Source organism: Oncorhynchus mykiss, chromosome 2 (genome assembly GCF_013265735.2).
Source record: "Oncorhynchus mykiss isolate Arlee chromosome 2, USDA_OmykA_1.1, whole genome shotgun sequence".
NCBI lineage: Eukaryota > Metazoa > Chordata > Actinopteri > Salmoniformes > Salmonidae > Oncorhynchus > Oncorhynchus mykiss.
In genome coordinates this window covers 17661564-17683268 of record NC_048566.1, presented here as the reverse complement: position 1 = coordinate 17683268, position 21705 = coordinate 17661564, and the positions used below count along the sequence as shown (strand labels likewise).

General features: G+C 45.1%; 1 protein-coding gene and 1 non-coding gene across 9 annotated transcripts; both read left to right on the top strand.

Annotated features, from left to right (window-relative positions):
* Window positions 1–1560: 1560 nt before the first annotated feature.
* arnt (aryl hydrocarbon receptor nuclear translocator) lies at window positions 1561–15387 on the top strand. Of its 8 annotated transcripts, NM_001124710.1 has the most exon segments (20): window positions 1838–1934; window positions 2693–2748; window positions 2751–2768; window positions 2770–2786; window positions 2982–3023; window positions 3146–3190; window positions 3864–4077; window positions 4264–4477; window positions 4761–4863; window positions 4946–5011; window positions 6636–6721; window positions 8770–8846; window positions 8930–9064; window positions 9671–9897; window positions 11566–11647; window positions 11886–12082; window positions 12183–12357; window positions 12780–12954; window positions 13062–13198; window positions 13316–14634. In NM_001124710.1, coding segments are annotated over 20 exon segments (2169 nt in total). In that variant the 5' UTR covers window positions 1838–1915; the 3' UTR covers window positions 13400–14634.
* A 1214-nt stretch (window positions 15388–16601) lies between these two features.
* On the top strand, window positions 16602–20076 carry LOC110536309. The gene is made up of 2 exons (XR_005035401.1): window positions 16602–16835; window positions 17336–20076. It is a non-coding gene; the product is annotated as an uncharacterized LOC110536309 (transcript).
* The last annotated feature ends 1629 nt before the right edge of the window (window positions 20077–21705 follow it).

The window sequence follows — 21705 nt, the reverse complement described above, 5'->3', positions numbered from 1 at the left end:
TTGACATCTTACCAAGGTCACACAGGCAGAACTTTATTTTCAGTATATTTCAATAGTTTTTTCAAAAACACAAATTGCCATTGTAAATGTAAAGGCAAACAGTCCAGCTAGTCAGGGTCCCAAATAGAATGTCAATCATTCAGATTTTTTAAAAAGCAATATTTGATCTGTTTTCCAGTCTAGACCAGTTAAGACCAGTATGAACCAGTTGTGGTTTCATTGCAGTGTGGTATGACGCATGTCATCGACTAGAGATGCATTCAACTCCGCTAACGATTATGAAGCTCCCAACTCTGAGCGCCCACCAACAATCCAACTCACCAAGAATGTTCGACAACAGGAGAACTGTTCTATTCTATTGAAAACACTTGATTGTGTACTCTTTCTTCAACAATGACCTTGTAAGGACGAACGTTTTCTGCAAATGTTTGCAGAGTTGAATGCCAGTCTGGTTTGGTCTAGTCCAATCTGTTTCTGGGCACAATGATCCAGTAGAACCCTGACCCACACTGATGATATCATGCATCATTATGGATATTCATCGGGGGCCTGGATTGGTTGGTCAGAACAGGACATTTCTTCTCAGGAGACTGGAAAGGGCCATTGTAATTTAGGCTTTATTTAGGGCAGATTTTTTAGGCCATACTGCCCTGGATTAGATTATCCCGTGTGTGTGGTATGTGTTTTTCTGTTATTCTAGAGTGATTTGAGGTATGATTCCTTTGAGAAACAGGTTTACAGTCATGTTTCATGTTTGACATCATTGTTTCAGAAAAGTTTAGATTTTTCTTGAGTTTGGTTTTTAGCAACTCAATTGCTCAGTAAGCAAAAATATGATACATGGAACAATGTAAGTGTTGTATTTTTATCATCATATATTTTCAATTGTTGTTGTATGTTAAGTGCCTTATCTGTAATGTATGGGATAGCCTACCCTCTCACCTTTCTACCTTCTTCAGCTCCTCTCATCCTCATTCATCCTTTCTCCCTCTTTCTTTTGCTTCTTATTGTTCCCCACTCCTACTCATCCATCTCCTCCCTCATTCTGAGATCCTCCCCTCACAGCCTTTCACATCCCCATTCCAACCCTCGTTCATTTGTACTAACCTTGACCGATCTTCCTCTCTTCCCCGTCGCTTTGGAAAAACAACAGTCACGTAATTACAGTGTTATTTTTTTGTGTGTATTATGATGCTTAAGTATTATCATTAATAATAAAAACAACGACCATGAATCACTATGCCAAACCTGTCTACTCCAATGTTTGTTTTAATCACTCAAATTATTATCTACAGTATAGGTTTCCTATGTCTTGGTTTAGGTACTGAGGCCTACAACCTCCTATATAACCTTCTATAAACACAGGGATTGTATATTGTGCACTTATTTATTTACGTTTCTGAAATAGGAGTAGTAGGTGTATTACATTATAATACAAAATTACATTATAATGTGAGTATAACATATCACTCAAATAATCTTAAAGGTTAAGATCTTGTTTTGACTCAAATAAAATATTATACAGATGGTTCTGGCCTGTGATTCGGCGTAAATGGTCAAACATTGGGGTTGCCCTCTTATTGGATGGCACTTGTATCCCGCTAATGATTGAAGAAAACTGTTACATAGCTAGAGTAGACTTGGGCGCCTATACAGTTATTGCTGTTAGCCGTGAACGCCATCTTGGATCTAGAAGGTTTCTAAATGGGGTTAACAGGAAAAGGGTCAGGAAAATAGATACTTTCGTTCTTATTTTGTAATTTCCCCCACTGGCTGATGATGAAGAAACACGAGTCATGACGTCGCCTCTTTATTTGCTGATATAGTTAAAATCGGTAAATCTGAGAGGATTGTGGACTGAGGAAATTTCCGCAGTTTACTGTAACTTGGTTTGTTTATGTTATTCAACCCGGACATGGACTCTTCTATCCCAGGTACAGTAAAGTTTTAAACTTGTGGGAGGGAATAAGTTCAAATGTTACAGGTGATAATGCAGATGGAAAATTGGCGATCCGTGGCCCTTTGACCGAATCTGTCACTTTCTCCAGATTGCGTCTGATGACAGCATTAGGGAGCTAGATAGCGCAGCTGGGGCTAAGCTAACTGGCCAGCGAAAGCAAGCTAACTGAATATTTGACTTTGACATTTGACTTGAATAATTTAACTAGCTAGCTACTTAGCTAGCTATTGACGTTTCTGTCTTTCTTGCAAAAATCGTAGTTAGCAAGTTAGCTACCAACCTTGGCAAATAGCTTGTCTTACATTTAGCTGGCATGACCTGATGTTAATGTTGCCAACTCGCCATGTTAGCTTAGCTAGTTATCATTTTTAGCTAGCTTGCTAGGTGACATACTTGCGTAGGTTATGCTCAGATAAGTTAGCTATTAACTAGCTAGCTAGTTTGTGTCGATGTTTCATCAAAACAAGTGTTATTTTGAACGAACGATTAGCTTTTTGGCCAGCTAACAGTTAGCTTGTTCTGCTTGACTTAGCATAGCTAGCGAGTTAGTTGTAGCTACAGTATTTGTTAGTTAGCTAGCTTTGTGGCTAGGTAAGTTAACGCATAACCAGTTTCATTACCAGAGAGGCAAAACAGTTGTGTTAGTGAAGTGGATACACTTGGAGCAACGTGTAACGTTACCTTCCGTAATTTATCTCTGTCTCTGTGTGTGTGTCTGTGTGTGTGTGGCAGACATACCAGATGACTCTCTGGGTTTGGGAGCCGGTGGGGCCCAGGCAAGCAGCAGTGCTGTTGTGCCAAAAGGGTCCAATAAGAGACGAGCTGCGTGAGTATAGTATAGTATACAATGCCAATGAAACAGTCAATCACTATGTCACATAACTTTAACAGATGGTCTATAGCTATGACAGCACAGGGTAGAAGTTGTCCATAGGTGCAGAATCAGAATCACACCGATAAGTTGTTGATCCATTCTTTGGTGTTAACTTTACAAACGTGGATTCTGTCTACTTCCTCACAGGCCAGACTTCGATGATGATGATGATGGAAGCAAGCTCTTCAGGTAGGACTGACACCTGTCTCTCGCTCTTTCTTGCTCTCTCATCTCTCTCCCTCTCTCTATCTGATCTGACTGTATTGTGTTGGTTGTTTTGATGACAGATCTTCTTCTCTGTCTTTGACCAGGTGTGATGACGATGGAGGAGGAGGAGACAAAGAGCGATTTGCCAGGTAGAATAAGGAGGTTGTTTGTGCGTGTTTGAGCATGTGTATAATACAGATATTCTGCATGCACATATCCCGAGACACCAGATTCCCTATCACACTGCTGTGATTCTTGTCACCACTACTAACCCCTGAGCTCAGGGACACCTGTTCACTCCTATCAATCCCTTTCTTCTGAGCACAACCCCTTTCTCTCCCTCCTTCCCTCTCTGCTTCTCTCTCTCTCAGGATCTCTGAAGTCTTTTTCTTTCAGCACTTCCTCTCCTCTATCACTCCGTCTTGCTTTGAAAGACCAGGTTCTCTCTATCTCGATCTCTATATTTATCTATCGTATTGATGGATCATTCACTCCTTGTTATATTTATCAATCCATGCTTGTTCCACCTACCTCATCCTAATCTGAAAATATAATTTGGTTACGCCAACACTAAACTCTACTCCATGTTGTCCACCTACCTGCCCACCTCTTCCCATTTATATCCCCCCCTCTTTCTCTCCTCCCTCGTCCTTCCTCTACCTCTTCCTCTCTGCCCTTCCTAATTCTCCCCATCTCTACCCCATCCCTGTCCCTCCTCCGACTCCATGTCTGTTGCTCCTCCCCCTGCTCTCCCCATCTCTACCCCATCTCTGTCCTTCCTACTCTCCTCTCTTCCTCTCCTCCCTCATTCCCTCGCTCCAGGGAGAACCACAGTGAGATTGAGCGGCGGCGGAGGAACAAGATGACTGCTTACATCACAGAGCTGTCAGACATGGTTCCCACCTGCAGCGCGTTGGCACGGAAACCAGATAAGCTGACCATCCTGCGCATGGCCGTGTCCCACATGAAGTCTCTGAGAGGGAGCGGCAACACTGCAGCAGACGGGACATACAAACCATCCTTCCTCACCGACCAGGTTAGAGAAAGAGAGGCAGGAAGGAAAGGGAGGAGAGGGGGCTGAGAGATGAAAAGGGGGAAATGTTATCATGTGTGTTTGTTGCACAATAATAACTGAGTGTATCTTCCATGTCATCTCTCCCTCCATCGTTCTCTCTCTCCTCTACCTCTCCTTTCCTCTCTCTCCCCATCCCTCTCTTTGTAGGAGCTGAAGCACCTGATCCTGGAAGCTGCTGATGGCTTCCTGTTTGTGGTGTCGTGTGAGAGTGGACGGGTCGTCTACGTGTCAGACTCCCTGACCCCTGTTCTTAACCAATCACAGTCTGACTGGCTAGGCTCCTCACTCTACGACCAGCTCCACCCGGACGACGGAGACAAACTACGAGAGCAGCTCTCTACTGCAGAGAGTAACAATACAGGTACACACAGGTGGTACAGATGAACTACAGGAAGAGCTCTGTACTGCAGAGAGTTATAATACAGGTGGTACAGATGAATTACAGGAGCAGCTCTGTACTGCAGAGAGTTATAATACAGGTGGTACAGATGAACTACAGGAGCAGCTCTGTACTGCGGAGTTATAATACAGGTGGTACAGATTAACTACAGGAGCAGCTCTGTACTGCAGAGAGTTATAATATGGGTAGGAGACACACACAACACTAATGACTGTGGGTAACGACCCTTCTCTCTCTTTCTCAGGGAGGATGTTAGACCTGAAGACAGGAACAGTTAAGAAGGAGGGACAGCAGTCCTCCGTCAGGATGTGTATGGGAGCCAGACGATCCTTCATATGTAGGATGAGGTGTGTGTGATGAGCTTGCATGTGTATATGGCTGTATGCACCTGTGTTGTGCGTCTGTATTCTGAAATGTGTGTGTTTGTAGATGTGGTTCGTGTCCAGTGGAGCCCATGTCTATGAACAGATTGAATTTCCTGCGGAGCAGGAACAGGTGAGATCATTCTTGTGTATTTTACTGTAAAAAGTGCATTCGGAAAGTATTCAGACCCCTTGACTTTTTCCACATTTTGTTATGTTACGTTATGTTTTAAAATGTATTAAATACACATTTTTCCTCATCAATCTACACACAATACCATAATGACAAATCGAAAACAGGTTTTTATACATTTTTGCAATAAAAAAACAGAAATACCTTATTTACATAAGTATTCAGACCCTTTGCTATGAGACTCGAAATTGAGCTCAGGTTCATCCTGTTTCCATTGATCATCCTTGAGATGTTTCTACAACTTGATTGGAGTCCACCTGTGGTAAATTCAGTTGATTGGACATGATTTGTAAAGGCACACACCTGTCTAAAAAAGGTCCCACGGTTGACAGTGCATGTCAGAGCAAAATTCAAGCCATGTTGTTGAAGGAATTGTCTATTGAGCTCAGAGACAGGATTGTCTAGAGGTACCAGAGACAGATCTGGGGAAAGGTACCAAAATATTTCTGCAGCATTGAAGGTCCCCAAGAGCACAGTGGCCTCCATCATTCTTAAATGGAAGAAGTTTGGAACCACCAAAACTCTTCCTATTGCTGGCTGCCCAGACAAATTGAGCAATCGGGGGAGAAGGGCCTTTGCCAGGGAGGTGCCCAAGAACCCGACGGTCACTCTGATAGAGCTCCAGAGTTCATCTGTGGAGATGGGAGAATCTTCCAGAAGGACAACCAACTCTGCAGCACTCCACTAATCAGTTATTTATGGTAGAGTGGCCAGACTGAAGCCACTCCTCAGTATAAGGCTCATGACAGCCTGCTTGGAGTTTGCCAAAAGGCATTTAAATGACTCTCAGACCATGAGAAACAAGATTGTCTGGTCTGATGAAACCAAGATTGAACACTTTGGCCTGAATGCCAAGCATCACGTCGGGAGGAAACCTGGCACCATCCCTACGTTGATGCATGGTGGTGGCAGCATACTGTGGGGATGTTTTTCAACGGCAGAGACTAGGAGACTAGTCAGGATCAAGGCAAAGATGAACGGCGCAAAGTACAAAGAGATCCTTGATGAAAACCTGCTCCTGAGAGCTCAGACTGCGGCGACGGTTCACCTTCCAACAGGAAGATGACCCTAAGCACACAGCCAAGGCAACGCAGGAGTGGCTTTCTGGACAAGTTTCTGAATGTCCTTGAGTGGCCCAGCCAGAGCCCGGACTTGAACCCGATCAAACATCTTTGGAGAAACACGAGAGGAGCTGGTCAGCGACGCTCCCCATCCAACCTCACAGGGTTTGAGAGGATCTTCAGAGAAGAATGGGAGAAACTCCCCAAATACAGGTGTGCCAAGCTTGTAGCGTCATACCCAAGAAGACTCTGGGCTCTAATTGCTGCCAACGGTGCTTCAACAACTGAGTAAAGGGTCTGAATACTTTTGTAAATGTCATATTTCAGTTTTTTTTTTATAAATTTGCAAACATTTCTGAAAACCTGTTTTTGTTTTGTCATTGTGTGTAGATTGATGAGGAAAAAGACTTAACAAAATGTGGAAAAAGTCAAGATGTCTGAATTCTTTCCTGAATACAATGTGTAGTGAACTATGCCTTGACTGGTAATGGTCTCCCCTGTAGGAATGGTCTGGGCCCACCCAAGGATGGAGAGCCTCAGTATGTGGTGGTCCACTGCACTGGATACATCAAGTCCTGGCCCCCCACAGGTAACTAACTAACCTATGGCATAGCTCTTATATCAAATCAAATTTTATTGGTCACATACACATGGTTAACAGATGTTAATGCGAGTGTAGCGAAATGCTTGTGCTTCTAGTTCCGACAGTGCAGTAATATCTAACAAGTAATCTAACAATTCCCCAACAACTACCTAATACACACAAACCTAAAGGGGTGAATGAGAATATGTACATATGAGCGATGGCCGTGCGGCATAGGCAAGATGCAGTAGATGGTATAAAATACAGTATATACATATGATATGAGTAGTGTAAGATATGTAAACATTATTGAAGTGACATTATTTAAAGTGGCATTGTTTAAAGTGAGTAGTGATCAATTTAAATTGTCCAGTGATTGGGTCTCAATGTAGGCAGCAACCTCTCTGAGTTAGTGATTGCTGTTTAGCAGTCTGATGGCCTTGAGACAGAAGCTGTTTTTCAGTCTCTCTGTCCCAGCTTTGATGCACCTGTACTGACCTCGCCTTCTGGATGGTAGCGGGGTGAACAGGCAGTGGCTCGGGTGGTTGTTGTCCTTGATGAGCTTTTTTTTATGATCTTTTTGGCCTTCCTGTGACATCGGTTGCTGTAGGTGTCATGGAGGGCAGGTAGTTTGCCCCCGGTGATGCGTTGTGCAGTCCGGCGCCGCCAGAGTCGCCCTCCTATTCGGGGTCCGCTGCGAGGGTCCCCAGTCCGGGGTCGGCGGCGAGGGTCCCCGCTCCAGAGGCGCCACCTAAGTGGGCCAAGACTAAGGTCCCGCGCCAGAGCCACCACCGCGGATAGACTCCCACCCAGACCCTCCCCTATGGGTTTAGGTTTTGCGGCCGGAGTCCGCACCTTTGGGGGGGGGGGGGGGGGGGGGGGGTACTGTCATGCCCTGACCTTAGTTCCTTTTTATGCCTCTATTTTGGTTTGGTCAGGGTGTGAGTTGGGGTGTTGTTTTTCTATGTTTTCTTTTCTTTGTGTTTGGCCTGGTATGGTTCCCAATCAGAGGCAGCTGTCTATCGTTGTCTCTGATTGAGAACCATACTTAGGTAGCCTTTTCCCACCTGGTGTTTGTGGGTAGTTGTTTCCTGTTTCCTGTTTTGACCTTTCAGGACTGTTTCATTTCTTACATTCACTTTGTTATTTTTGTATTTTCGTGTTCTGGTATAATAAATAATCATAGACACTTACCACGCTGCGTTTTGGTCCGATCCTTCCTACTCCTCATCCGATGAAGACGAAGATCGTTACATTCCTACCTTCACCACCTGGGGAAGGCCCGTCAGAATGTCCAGGACCCAGTTGCACAGGGCGGGTTTGAGACCCAGGGCCTCAAGCTTAATTGTCATCTTGGAGGGTACTATGGTGTTGAATGCTGAGCTGTAGTCAATGAACAGCATTCTTACATAGGTATTCCTCTTGTCCAGATGGATTAGGGCAGTGTGATGGCGATTGGGTTGTCTGTGGACCTGATGGGGCGGTAAGCAAATTGGAGTGGGTCTAGGGTGGCCAGTAAGGTGGATCTGATATGATTCTTGACTAGTCTCTCAAAGCACTTCATGATGACAGAAGTGAGTGCTACGGGGTGGTCGTCATTTAGTTCAGTTATCTTTGCCTTCTTGGGTACAGGAACAATGGTGGCCATCTTGAAGTGGGGACATCAGACTGAGATGTGCGGAAGCGATTGAATATGTCAATAAACAAACCAGCCTGTCTGTGCATGCTCTGAGGACGCGGCTGGGGATGCCATCTGGGCCAGCAGCCTTCCAAGAGTTAACACATTTAAGTGTTTTACTCACGTCGGCCGCGACGGTGGCACTGTATTATCTTCATAGCGGGCAAAGAAGGTGTTTAGTTTGTCTGGAAGCAAGATGTCGGTGTCCGTGACGAGGCTTGTTGTCTTTTTGTAGTCCGTGATTTCCTGTAGACCCTGCCAGATACGTCTGGTGTCTGAGCCGTTGAAGTGCGACTCCACTTTGTACCGGCATATATCCAATGTATACACTACTGCTGCATACTGAGTCGTGTGTGTTTGCCTGCTCGCATTTCAGGGGTGAATCTAACAGATGAGGAAGCAGACAATATTCAGGGGAGTCGCTACTGTCTAGTCGCCATCGGTAGACTTCAGGTAAGATGGAAAAAATGTCCAATGTTTGGATGGGCTCATGGAACCACCATCTTGCAGACACTTGTTGCCCCCTTGTTGTCTAGGTGACCTCTTGCCCGAGCGACACAGACATGAACAGCATCAGCGTTCCGGTGGAGTTCATCTCTCGTCACAACTGCCAGGGCCTCTTTACCTTCGTAGACCACCGCTGCATGGCCACAGTGGGCTACCAGCCTCAGGTAGGCCTCACAGCCTGGGGCTAGAGTAGGACAAACACCCAGCATCACATTTCATAGTGTATCAGGATACAGTATGTGTTTAAACTGTGTATCAGGATACAGTATGTGTTTAGACTGTGTATCAGGATACAGTATGTGTTTAAACTGTGTATCAGGATACAGTATGTGTTTAGACTGTGTATCAGGATACAGTATGTGTTTAGACTGTGTATCAGGATACAGTATGTGTTTAAACTGTGTACCGGGATACAGTATGTGTTTAAACTGTGTATTAGGATACAGTATGTGTTTAGACTGTGTATCAGGATACAGTATGTGTTTAAACTGTGTACCGGGATACAGTATGTGTTTAGACTGTGTATCAGGATACAGTATGTGTTTAAACTGTGTACCGGGATACAGTATGTGTTTAAACTGTGTATTAGGATACAGTATGTGTTTAGACTGTGTATCAGGATACAGTATGTGTTTAGACTGTGTATCAGGATACAGTATGTGTTTAAACTGTGTACCGGGATACAGTATGTGTTTAGACTCTGTGACAGCTGTAAGCTTGATCTAACTTTTTCTGTGTTGTGTTTGTTGGCGTGTGTGTGTGTTCCCCAGGAACTGCTGGGTAAGAACATCTTGGAGCTGGCCCACCCTGAGGACCAGGAACTGCTGAGAGACAGCTTCCAGCAGGTGGTCAAGCTGAAGGGTCAGGTGCTGTCCGTCATGTTCCGCTTCCTGTCCAAGACCAGAGACTGGCTCTGGATCAGGACCAGCTCCTTCACCTTCCAGAACCCCTTCTCTGAGGAGATAGAGTACATCATCTGTACCAACGCCAACGTCAAGTAGGTGCTGTATACACACACACATCATCTGCACCAACGCCAAGTAGGTACACACATCATCTGCACCAACGCCAAGTAGGTACACACATCATCTGCACCAACGCCAAGTAGGTACACACATCATCTGCACCAACGCCAAGTAGGTACACACATCATCTGCACCAACGCCAAGTAGGTACACACACACATACACACACATCTGCACCAACTCAAACTTCAAGTACCAACACGCACACACGTATTATCTGCACCAACGCAAGTCACCTGAGTGTGAGACGCCTACAACACATAGACACCACAACTCTATTCCACCTCAACATCTGAACATCTCCCCTCTGTCTAACCAATCTGTTGAGCCACCTTAGGAAATGTGATGTCATCTCTTCCAGGATGTGTGTTTGTCAGTATGTTCACCTCCCCTCCATATCTTTCTCTCCCTTCCTTTCCTCCTCACCCCTTGTTTTTGTTGTGGGCCAGTAGAACCTCGACTCAGAACACCCTCACCCCCCTCTCGTCCTCAGGGGTGTCTTTGCCCCCCTCGCTGGGGGAGAGCAGTCCTATCTTCCCCCCTGTGTCCCACAGCCCAGGGCATGTGGCTGCCAGGTGAGACCCCCTTAACCCCCCCCCCCCCTCTGGCATGGGTCAGCTGGGGCTGCTGCTGCTGCTTCACTGGAGACTACAACTCTATTTCTCTCTTGTTCCCTTTATTCTCTTGTTCTCTCTGGTCTGGTTCAGAGTTCACCCCTTGGTAAGGGCTGTGGATTGTTACTTGACTTGACCGGGCCTTTCTGTTTTTGGGTGATTCCCCGTCTCCCTCTCCCTCCTCAACAGCAGTAAGATATCCATCATGACCACGGTGTTGGTAATGAACCCCCTCTGCTCTTTTCTTCTTGGTTACCATAGTGACTGGTGGTGGGGCAAGTGCTGTTGGTCGGCAGGTGTTTTGGTTTCCCGAGCAGTGGTGGAGGGCCTTGACGAAAATTATATTTTCTGTTGTCACTGCTAACACTCTTTTTTTCTCTCTCTACCACCCCCTCTTTTCTCCCTCTACCACTCTCTACCACTCCCTCTTTTCTCCCTCTACCACTCTCTACCACTCCCTCTTTTCTCTCTCTACCACTCTCTACCACTCCCTCTCTTTTCTCCCTCTACCACTCTCTACCACTCCCTCTACCACTCTCTACCACCCCCTCTTTTCTCCCTCTACCACTCTCTACCACTCTCTCTTTTCTCCCTCTACCACTCTCTACCACCCCCTCTTTTCTCCCTCTACCACTCTCTACCACCCCCTCTTTTCTCCCTCTACCACTCTCTACCACTCTCTCTTTTCTCCCTCTACCACTCTCTACCACCCCCTCTTTTCTCCCTCTACCACTCTCTACCACCCCCTCTTTTCTCCCTCTACCACTCTCTACCACCCCCTCTTTTCTCCCTCTACCACTCTCTACCACCCCCTCCTTTCTCCCTCTACCACTCTCTACCACCCCCTCTTTTCTCCCTCTACCACTCTCTACCACCCCCTCTTTTCTCCCTCTACCACTCTCTACCACTCCCTCTTTTCTCCCTCTACCACTCTCTACCACTCCCTCTTTTCTCCCTCTACCACTCTCTACCACTCCCTCTTTTCTCCCTCTCTTTTGTCTCTCTCCCCTTTCCCCCCCTTTCCAGACAGTTGCAGCAGCAGCAAGCAGAGTTGGGGGGAGGAGGGAGAGATGGTCTGTACGAGGCAGGACAGGTTACACTTCCACAGGTAAGACTAGCACTGACTAAAACACACACCTAACTGGGGCCTTAACCCCACAACAAGTCCTCCATCCAGCGGTTCTGGACTGCAGCTTGATCCTGTGCTTATCTCACTGTATGTGTGATGTCTTGGGGGCGAGATCGTTCTACTGTTCGCTGTAACATGGACAATAAAGTTGTATTGTTGTACCTACCTCCAAGCCTTTAGTGAGTATTGACCGCTTGTTGACCGTTGTCCATGTCAGATGCCTGTCCAGGCCGTGACCGCAGCTGGAACTGACCACAGTAAGACCATGGACAAGGCAGAGATGCACCCCTCCATGTACCCCAACCCAGACCAGGCCAAGTTCCTGCCCTCCACCTCTGCCACCGGAGTACCCATCTACCCTCAGGACAACAACAACTACACCACTGCCAACCGCTCCAACGACACATACAGCAGGTATGACCACTAGCCTCTGTTGTACTGTTTTAAACTGATCTAAGGGCCATGTATACTGAATAAGAGATTGTAATGTCCTGTTGTTATGAACTAATTCCAGGTCAGTAGGGATGGCCCCTCAGATGGTGCAGCCATCCCACTCCGCAGGCCAGGTGCTGGCTCAGATGTCCCGTCAGAACGGGGCACCCCCCTCCAACAGCAGCCCCCTACAGGGAGGGGCAGCGGTGAGCTGGCCGGGGCCAGCAGCAGGGGCTAGACCCCCCTTCAACAACCAGGTGAGACAGCTGGCAGCTGCAGGTAGAAGCTGTCCAAACAGCCTGAAGTTTAGATCCTCTGTTGTTGCCCAAAGTGCTACAAATGTAGAATCTTAATTTAAGACTTTTCTACAGCAGGAAAATAATCCTGCAGCAACAGGAAATATGAATTATTTTGTGGATTATAATTTTATTGTGGAAATTACAATTGTCAGAAGCTTTTTTTAAACCTCAGTTTTCCTTGACCAGGGTTATCAAATTGAAATCCTACATCTGTAGCTGGTGTGATGGGGATGAGTGCTCTGAGGTTCTTGCATCTCTGTATCTTAGCGTTGTAAAGGACCTCGTCTGTTATTCCTGTGTAACCTGTGTTTTGAGTATCACACCCAGACAGTTTCAACAAAGTGTGAATAATAACATGGTGTTGTTCACCTCCCGCCCAGCAGGTGGTGCCCCAGGCAGGGAAGGCCCTGTCTCCCCAGTTTGCCATGGGGAGTTTTGTTGGGGGCCCTTCCTCCTCATTTGGGGCGATGCCCAACACTGCCGCTCCGACCCCCACCACGGGGGCTAACTACCCAAATATCAACCCCCGCGCCAGCCTCAATACCAACGGATATGGTACGTGACCCTGAGAGAGTGTGTGTGTGTGTCAACTACAGTAGTGTTTTTATGTGTTTGTGTATGCTGGTGTAGTTAGATACTGAATCGCCCATTGTCTCTGATAGATGGCTTGGGGTCGGGGCAGCAGTTCCCCTCCAGGGCAGTGGAGGCAGTGTGGCCCCAGTGGCAGGGCCAGCAGCAAGCTCAGAACAGGGCAGAGCAGCACCCCCACACACAGAACAACCAGCCTGACATCTTCCCTGTAAGTCTCTCTCCCTCTACCTATATCAATCTGCCTTTCCCTTCCCCATGTCTCCATCTGTACCTTTTGTTATGTGTTGTCATGTTGCTTTCAAGTTAAATCTTTCTCTCTCTCTAGGATGTTCTCGCCATGCTGGACCAGCCAGCCAACTTCAACAACGATGACTTTGAGATTCCCATCTACCCCTCTTTCAACGAGTGACCTCACATACACTCTTCCACTTACCTCCTCTGTCTCTCAAATGTCTCCTTCTCTCTCATTTGGTGCACTTTGCTCTCTTTCTTTGCCTGTCGTGATCCAAAGAGAGCATGTCTAATTATCGCTCAGATGATTGCACTGCCAGGATGGAGAAAGCGAGTTAATCAGGGAAAAGAGAGAGTGAAATCAAGTTTAGGTATGCAAATGCAGGTTCAATAAACACGTGAAAGGGGGAGAGAGAGAGAAGAGATTCAGGGTTCAGCGATAGTTGGGCAAAATGTAAAATGACATCTGTAGCTAGCACTGCCCAAGCTCCACAGCCAGTGGATTTGTTGTAGAGATGTAACACACAATCCCACCTGAGCATGCACAAGGCCCTGAGGCAGGCACTGCTTCACCAGTAACACACAAACATGGCCTTTCACTAACCGAGTCAGCTGTGTGTTTAGATCTATGCTGCTCCACTGGTCTGTACATCATATGGATAGATCAGTCCAATCATTCACTTGAAGCCTCAGGCAATCCAGGTGATCTACAGCTTTGGGGGAATATGTGGGAATATATATATATATGGGAATGTTCTGATCTGAAGCCTGTGAATATCCTCTATCTGCTCCCCTCGCTGTTTTAGCTTAGCGACCCGTAGCATGTTCAAAAGGACACTGTCCTCACGCAGGCAGATTTATACCAACACTGTACAAACACTTTATATTTCTACATTGACGATGTCACCTAACAATGTGGTTATGGTGGTTTCAGGTGGAAAAGAGGGAGATATGTCTATGACTAGTGAGGGAAGAGGGGGATATGAAACTACAACCTGATGTATTCCTACATATACCCAGTATATAAGTCAAGTGTTTATATACGGTTATATGTCTACTGGAGGTGTTTGTATAACTTTATTGATCTCAACCTGAATGCAGAGCAATCCCAGGGTCCCTTTCTCACTCGTTTGTATTCCTTCCTCTGTTGCCCAGGGTTACCCAGCACACTCTTCCTCCTCTCACGCTCTTCCTCAATCACCCTCCCAAGTGTGTTTTTTCTCTCTTCTACTTACACTAGGAAAAGGAAAATGAAAAAAGACATTGGAAAGCAATAATTTACAAGCAGGAATGATGTTGTTTTTTAAAGCCATTCTTTATTGTTGTCCTACATGTTTTTATCTTGATTATTGTTCTTGAATACGGAAATACACAGGAAGTAGTAATGATTTGAGTGATTGAAATTTTCCCCAACTGATGTTTTTATTTTTTGGCCTTTTGATTGGCTCTTCCTGTTTTGTAGCCATCTCCATTGCTACTTCGTGATAGGTTGTTTTTGATGTATATTGACCAGGGCATCTTGTTCAGGACAGAAAGGTCCTGTTTAGAACTGACAAGATTCCTCATTCAATATGACAGAATCATGCCATGATGTTTGGCCTGAAATTCAAGTCATCCTAATCATGTTCCAAACACATGAGTTTATTTTTGCAGTAGATTCAATCAAAGTTCATCCTTATCGAGATAGTTTGACATTCATAAATATGATCTAAATCAAACATTTGTTTTCTGAAATCGATTGTGATGTTTAGTAAGTCACTATAACACTCTTATACAAGGAAACAAAGAATTCTGATTGGGCAACAGAGGGCTGTGAATTTTAAGGTTCTGAAATACAAAAATTGTTATTGTGTAGGCCTTTCATTTTAAGTCTGATAATGTATACATGTCTGTGAGCGTAATTCACAGACTTGCCGAAACATGTGAATTGTATGTAAACCCATCATGTGTCAATAGTCACACGATGAAAATGGCAGTTTGATGACTGTGTTGTCTTGTTATTGTTTTAAACCACTTTGGTTGTTCCCTGTCCAGGTTTTTACAATGATGTGAGCTGCAGTTTATATAGCGCACACAGATACACAAATATAGGAATGTATATGAAATGTTAAACAAGAGAAAGTGAAATTGTTTGGTTTTTCTATTAAATTGTTATATTGTCAAGAACTTGTGGGTGGATATTTGTTTATTTTAGGGGTCGGGGGGCTGTAACACTTGAACGGTTCCTTTTGAGAAATGTGATGATTGTACAACGTCACTCCTATGTATAAAATGTGTAGGCCTTGTCATCAGACCTGGGTTATAACACTATTTCAGGTATTTCAATTACTTTTCAATATATTTCAAAACAAGTATTCAGATAACCTTTTATTTGAAAAAACAAAGTTTTTTGAAGTACTCAAATACACTCCCAGGTATTTAAATAGTATTTGAAAACACTTTCAAATACAATTTCGTCAACTACTTGGTTTTTACAAATACAAGTTCAAATAAAAGTATTTGTTTTAGGTTGTGTATTTGGAAATACCAAAATACACAGAAAAAAATATTTAAATAACATATACTCAAATTCACATTTGAAATGAGGTCTGAGTCATATGCATAAAACCCATGACTTTGTCCTCAACCGTCTTTAGAATGTTCAGTATGTTCACATGGTCTCTACCTATATACGAGAGGAACAGAGAGACAGTCCATAAATCCATCCATCCTATGTGTCCATCTATAGAAACACAGATGGTTTCACTACGTAAGAGAGGAACAGAGACAGTCCATAAATCCATCCATCCTATGTGTCCATCTATAGAAACAGAGATAGTTTCACTACGTAAGAGAGGAACAGAGACAGTCCATAAATCCATCCACCCTGTGTCCATCTATAGAAACACAGATGGTTTCCCTACGTAGTGAAAGGTTGCTCTTTTTAGAATAACCTTCTCTCTCATTCTCCCTCATCGTTTGACTCATCATAGGCTGGTTGTTCCACAGACTCTGTCGTTAGATGTGTTTAGTACCAATGGACTAGATGGCTAAAAAACACCATCAGCGTCACCAACCATGGGGAGATACAGGGTGAACAGGCTTTTGTTCTAGCCCAGCACTAACATACACTAACTCATTTAGGTCTTGAAGAGCATGTATTGACAAATCTTAATCACACACAGGCACACATGCATCCTACATACGCTAGCCCCACCCATCCTACATACGCTAGCCCCACCCATCCTACATACGCTAGCCCCACCCATCCTACATACGCTAGCCCCACCCATCCTACATACGCTAGCCCCACCCATCCTCCCCACTGGACAGTATTTTTAGCTGAAACCTGATCCCTTCAGCAACAGAGAATAAAGGCCACACTGCAAAACCCCTGCCTTTAACTAGCTCCGTGGACACACACACTAACCCGTTGTGACATGCAGACATGCACACTGTGACGCAGTCACGCAGCAGGACGTTACGTACACATGGGGACACACCCGTCTACAGTCCTGTAAGGAAAATAAAAGAATGAGACGTGTGAGCTGAGGGCTGAAGTTATTCTCCACCAATCTGGAACAGAGTTCCATTACAGAGACACACTGCAGCAGACATTACGGATCCATAACCAGGTAATGTACAACTTAATGTATACCCATATCTCTGTGTGTTAGAGAGGGATACGTGTGTAAATAGTAGTATGATTCAACTTAAGCCACAGAGAGCTGTGTGTGAGAGAGCTGTGTGTGAGTCAGACTCAAGCCCTTCCTGTGTGTGAATACCTTCCTCAGTGCAGACAGCCTGCCTGACTAATACGGCCAGATTAAATGTGCACGTGTAAACAATGCCTGTTTTGGAACCCTGTTTGATTGTAGATGGGAGGAAGAGAGATCCTGTTCACATTATATATGTCATTTTGATTGAATAACCAATGGGTTGTAGAACAGTTGTAGAAGCTCTGAGTGTTAACGGGGTCAGAGAATGACAGGGAGCCAGGGCTCAGATAGGGACGGCCCCATTCAGTTCCAGTGCATATTTAAATCCAGATGGGCATCTGTAATAGATTTTTAAGAATAAAAGGAGGGGGGGCCTACAAGCCACTTCACTCACTGAGCTATTTGTTTCTCTGCAGCTTCAAGACTTCTAAAGGATGAAGAACCTTAAACTTCTCATCCTCTCTCTCTCCATCTGCCTGTTGCTGGGCAACCTGGGGGTGAGTGGCTACAGTAATGTCGAACCCTGCCAACGGTCCCGATGCAATAACTGCCATGAAAAGTTCCTATACCGGCATGTGCGTCCAAATACCCCGTTAACGACAGACCGCAACGAGTGGGAGAAGTATCTACGTGGAAAAAACGACTGCTCAAGACCCACGCAGTCCTTCCTCCATCCCAAAGACCGGGAGAGGGTGGACGCGGTCTGCTCCAGCTCTGGGGGAAAGAGGTACCAGGGGAACCTGTGCATCAGCCAAAGCCCTTTCACGTTTCTAACAGTGAGGAGTGAGACTGGGACCTGCGGTGTGTCCAGCGTGCGGGAGGAGACCAAGCATTTGATCCTGGCATGTGAGGTGCTGGAGAACAGGTGTGTGCCGGTCCACTTCGAGGGGAACCGCGAGGGGAGCAAGCCCGACAATAACGCTGCAGGATGTGGCAGCACGGAGAAAGGGAAGGGCTCGAGCTTCAAAGTATCAGGAATGTGGCTGGCATCTTCATTGATACTCATGTTTCTCTCACAACTCCTTTTCTGAACAGTTAATGGGGGGGGGGGGGGGGGCAGATAGTCAAACAATACATCAAAAGTAAGTTTGTTTTAAAGTGTCTGTCCTAAAAAGAAAATGTTCCTGGAGTATCCTTTAGGGGTTCTTCAAATGTAATGTGTGGGTGAACCGCTATGAGTTATTCTAAGAACCCCTTTTAATGGATCCTCAGAGAACCTTTTGAAGAACCTTTGGGGTACATTTTTTGAACGACCCCTCTCCCCTATTATTAATAAAGGTAATACGCATAACAAAAACAACAATAACACAATATTTTATTGTTCTCAGTGTTTATTATGATTGTAGTGGCAAAAGCAGAATAATAAAATCTAAACATGAGGTAAACTCCCAGCAGAGCCCCACGTCCAGTGGAAGTCCAGTGGAAGTCCAGTGGAAGTATATCCTCTGGCGTGTTGATGTTATTGTGTTGATGTTCTCCGTATCCATAGCCAGAATGAGGCATATTTCTGTCTGTAATAATGCCCTTTTGTGGGGAAAACTCATTCTGATTGGCTGGGCCTGCCTCCCCAGTAGGAGGGCCTATGCCCTCCCTGGCCCACCCATGGCTGCGCCCCTGCCCAGTCATGTGAAATCCATAGATTAGGGCCTAACTGATTTTTTTAAATGGACTGATTTCCTTAATTAACTGTAACTCAGTAAAATCTTTGAAATGGTTGCATGTTGCGTTTATATTTTTGTTCCGTATACTTCCATATATATTACCATTCATTGGTGAGTAGCCCAAACTGTTCTGAAGCTACAGACAGAAGTTGGCAGATCGGTGGTACTGACTTGCGGGGGTCGTAGAAAACTGAGAACACCATCATGTTGGTGAGAGTCTCATCTTTCCATAGATGGGTCATATTAGTTTGTTGGCCAAACCGTTCGGACGCTACAGACGTTTTTGTGAGAAGAACGATTTCCGCCATGTCTCATGGTCTGACAAACAGTAGCTTGGTCACCTTCCACCACAGATGTGGAAGGACGCCATGAGGTGAATTGAGACGCAGCCCATCCAAAAGGCTACATATCTCTAGCTTAACGCTACAATATGTCACTTTTTGGGCAACCCAACCAAATTCACACAGAAATATGAGTTATAGATATTTCATGAAAGCAAGTCTAAGAAGCGGTAGATCTGTTCTATGTGTGCTATTTTTGCGTCTTTTACTTTCAGTTTTGTACACAAGCAATATTTTGGGTTATTGAAAAAATATTTCACAGCAGTTTAGATGGAACTATGATTCTCTACACAATGACTGCCTGTTTTGTCATAACCTAAAATTAGGTGAACTATTAGAATTTTATCAACCAGGAAATGGCGGAGTGATTTCTTAATAGTACATCTTTAAACAGAGGGATTTTGATGGGGATTTTTTTATTATGCTAATTAGATTTCAGCGGGGGGGCACAGACATCGACTCTAGGGGGTGTAGACTGCCATGTATTCAGGCCTGGTCCTGGGCTATAACACTTCACTCACAACATTTAAAAGACTGCCATCTATTCAGGTCTGACCCTGGGTCTGACCCTGGGCTATGATAGCCTGGGTACCTTGTACTCTGTGTCATATGCCAAAGATGTTTAGCGTAAAAAGAGTGGCAAGGAGGGGAATGATAGCTAAACAGACTGGTACCCGTACCAGACTAGGGCTATGACGTTTCACACACAACAGCTAATAGACTGCCGTGTTTTGTTCTCTCACGACATCTATCTGTTTTGTCATATGTATGTTATGGATGGTGTTGCCTGTTCCTGTGTGCCAGTCAGGCATCTGTCTGTGGCTGTGGGCCCCAGCCTAATGTTGGCGTCAGCATTTCATTACCTTGTACTTCATTTGAAAAAGTGTATTGTACCATGCTGAATATATGCACTATCAATAAAGGCTGATTTGGTAGAATGTTGAAGAGCAGCATCATCAGCCAGCACCATAGGACTTAAAACCACATGACCTCATCTGAGAGGTCACACACAAGCAGCACATTCCGAGTTGGCAGGCAAGTGCTTTACTATGAGCATGTAAACATGTAATACACCCCCATCAGCCTACAACATGGATTGGCTTTTGTAGGCCTGAAGAAAAAAAAGGAGAAATAAAAAAGATTTTTAGGAACTCAGTCGGGGTCTCAACTTACTATTGAGAGTTACAATAGTAGAATCATAAGGTGCAATTTTGAACTCTGGTTGTGCATCAGTAGTTTTTCTCTTGTTATGTCAGTCAATGACATTCACTCAATTAGCCGTGTCTGCTAACATTTTTTAGATTGGTAAGTTAGTCTAGTGTCCAGCTTTCTAAACTTGTAGAAATCATGGACCGGGGGGCCCTATCGATTATGTTAGTCACTCTCACTTAGATATCATATTAAGAACTGCAAACATTTCTCTCCACCCTATTGCAAAATGTGTAGAATTGAAGGAGATTTGCTGTAAAATTGTAAATGTTTCTCTCCGCCCCATGGCAAAATTAGTAGCATTAAATTTGTTATAAAACTGCCAAATCGTATCTCCACCCTATGGCAAAATGTGTAGAATTGCAGAAAATGTAGTCTAAAACTTCCATCACGAGGATAGGAGCACGTAAGGATGCATTGTGAAAGTATCAGAGCAGTGCCGTGGTCAGGAAGAACTTCAAAAGTATTGAGATGGAATGTGGGCATTCAGTGTTTCTATAGGGTGGACAGCATTCACTTTTAGCCTAGTTCTGCTCAATGGGCAATTGAACAGGAATAGAATGTGAAAGAGGAAGTTTGTTTGTGGTTTAGACAATTCTGAACTATTGGGCTATTCAGGGCTCCACTGTGACCCCTTTCCTTGTTCTATAGGCCACTCAGGTCCAGCTTCTCTATCACACATGCACTGTGTGAGGGACGTCTAGAAATAGAGGGCCATATGTGGAGCTCACCTGGTGAAACTTGTTCTGCATGCACACACAAACACAGACACACGCATGTACACCAGTGGAGGCTGGTGGGAGGATCTATAGGAGGACGGGCTCAGTATAATGGCTGGAATGAATGGAACGGTATCAAGCACATCTAATGTATGGAAACCACACGTTTGACTCTATTCCATTTATTCCATTCTAGCCGTTACAATGAGCCCGTCCTCCAATAGCTCCTCCCACCAGCCTCCACTGACGCGCACACTATGTAACTGAACTCACATAGAGGGCCGGTTCCAGGGAACTCACATAGAGGGCCGGTTCCAGGGAACTCACATAGAGGGCCGGTTCCAGGGAACTCACATAGAGGGCCGGTTCCAGGGAACTCACATAGAGGGCCGGTTCCAGGGAACTCACATAGAGGGCCGGTTCCAGGGAACTCACATAGAGGGCCGGTTCCAGGGAACTCACATAGAGGGCCGGTTCCAGGGAACTCACATACACGGCCGGTTCTAGACATAAGTGACATAAACTCACATACACGGCCGGTTCTAGGCATAAGCGACATAAACTCACATACACGGCCGGTTCTAGACATAAGAGACATAAACTCACATACACGGCCGGTTCTAGACATAAGAGACATAAACTCACATACACGGCCGGTTCTAGACATAAGAGACAAACTCACATACACGGCCGGTTCTAGGCATAAGCGACATAAACTCACATTCACGGCCGGTTCTAGACATAAGAGACATAAACTCACATACACGGCCGGTTCTAGACATAAGAGACATAAACTCACATACACGGCCGGTTCTAGACATAAGAGACAAACTCACATACACGGCCGGTTCTAGAC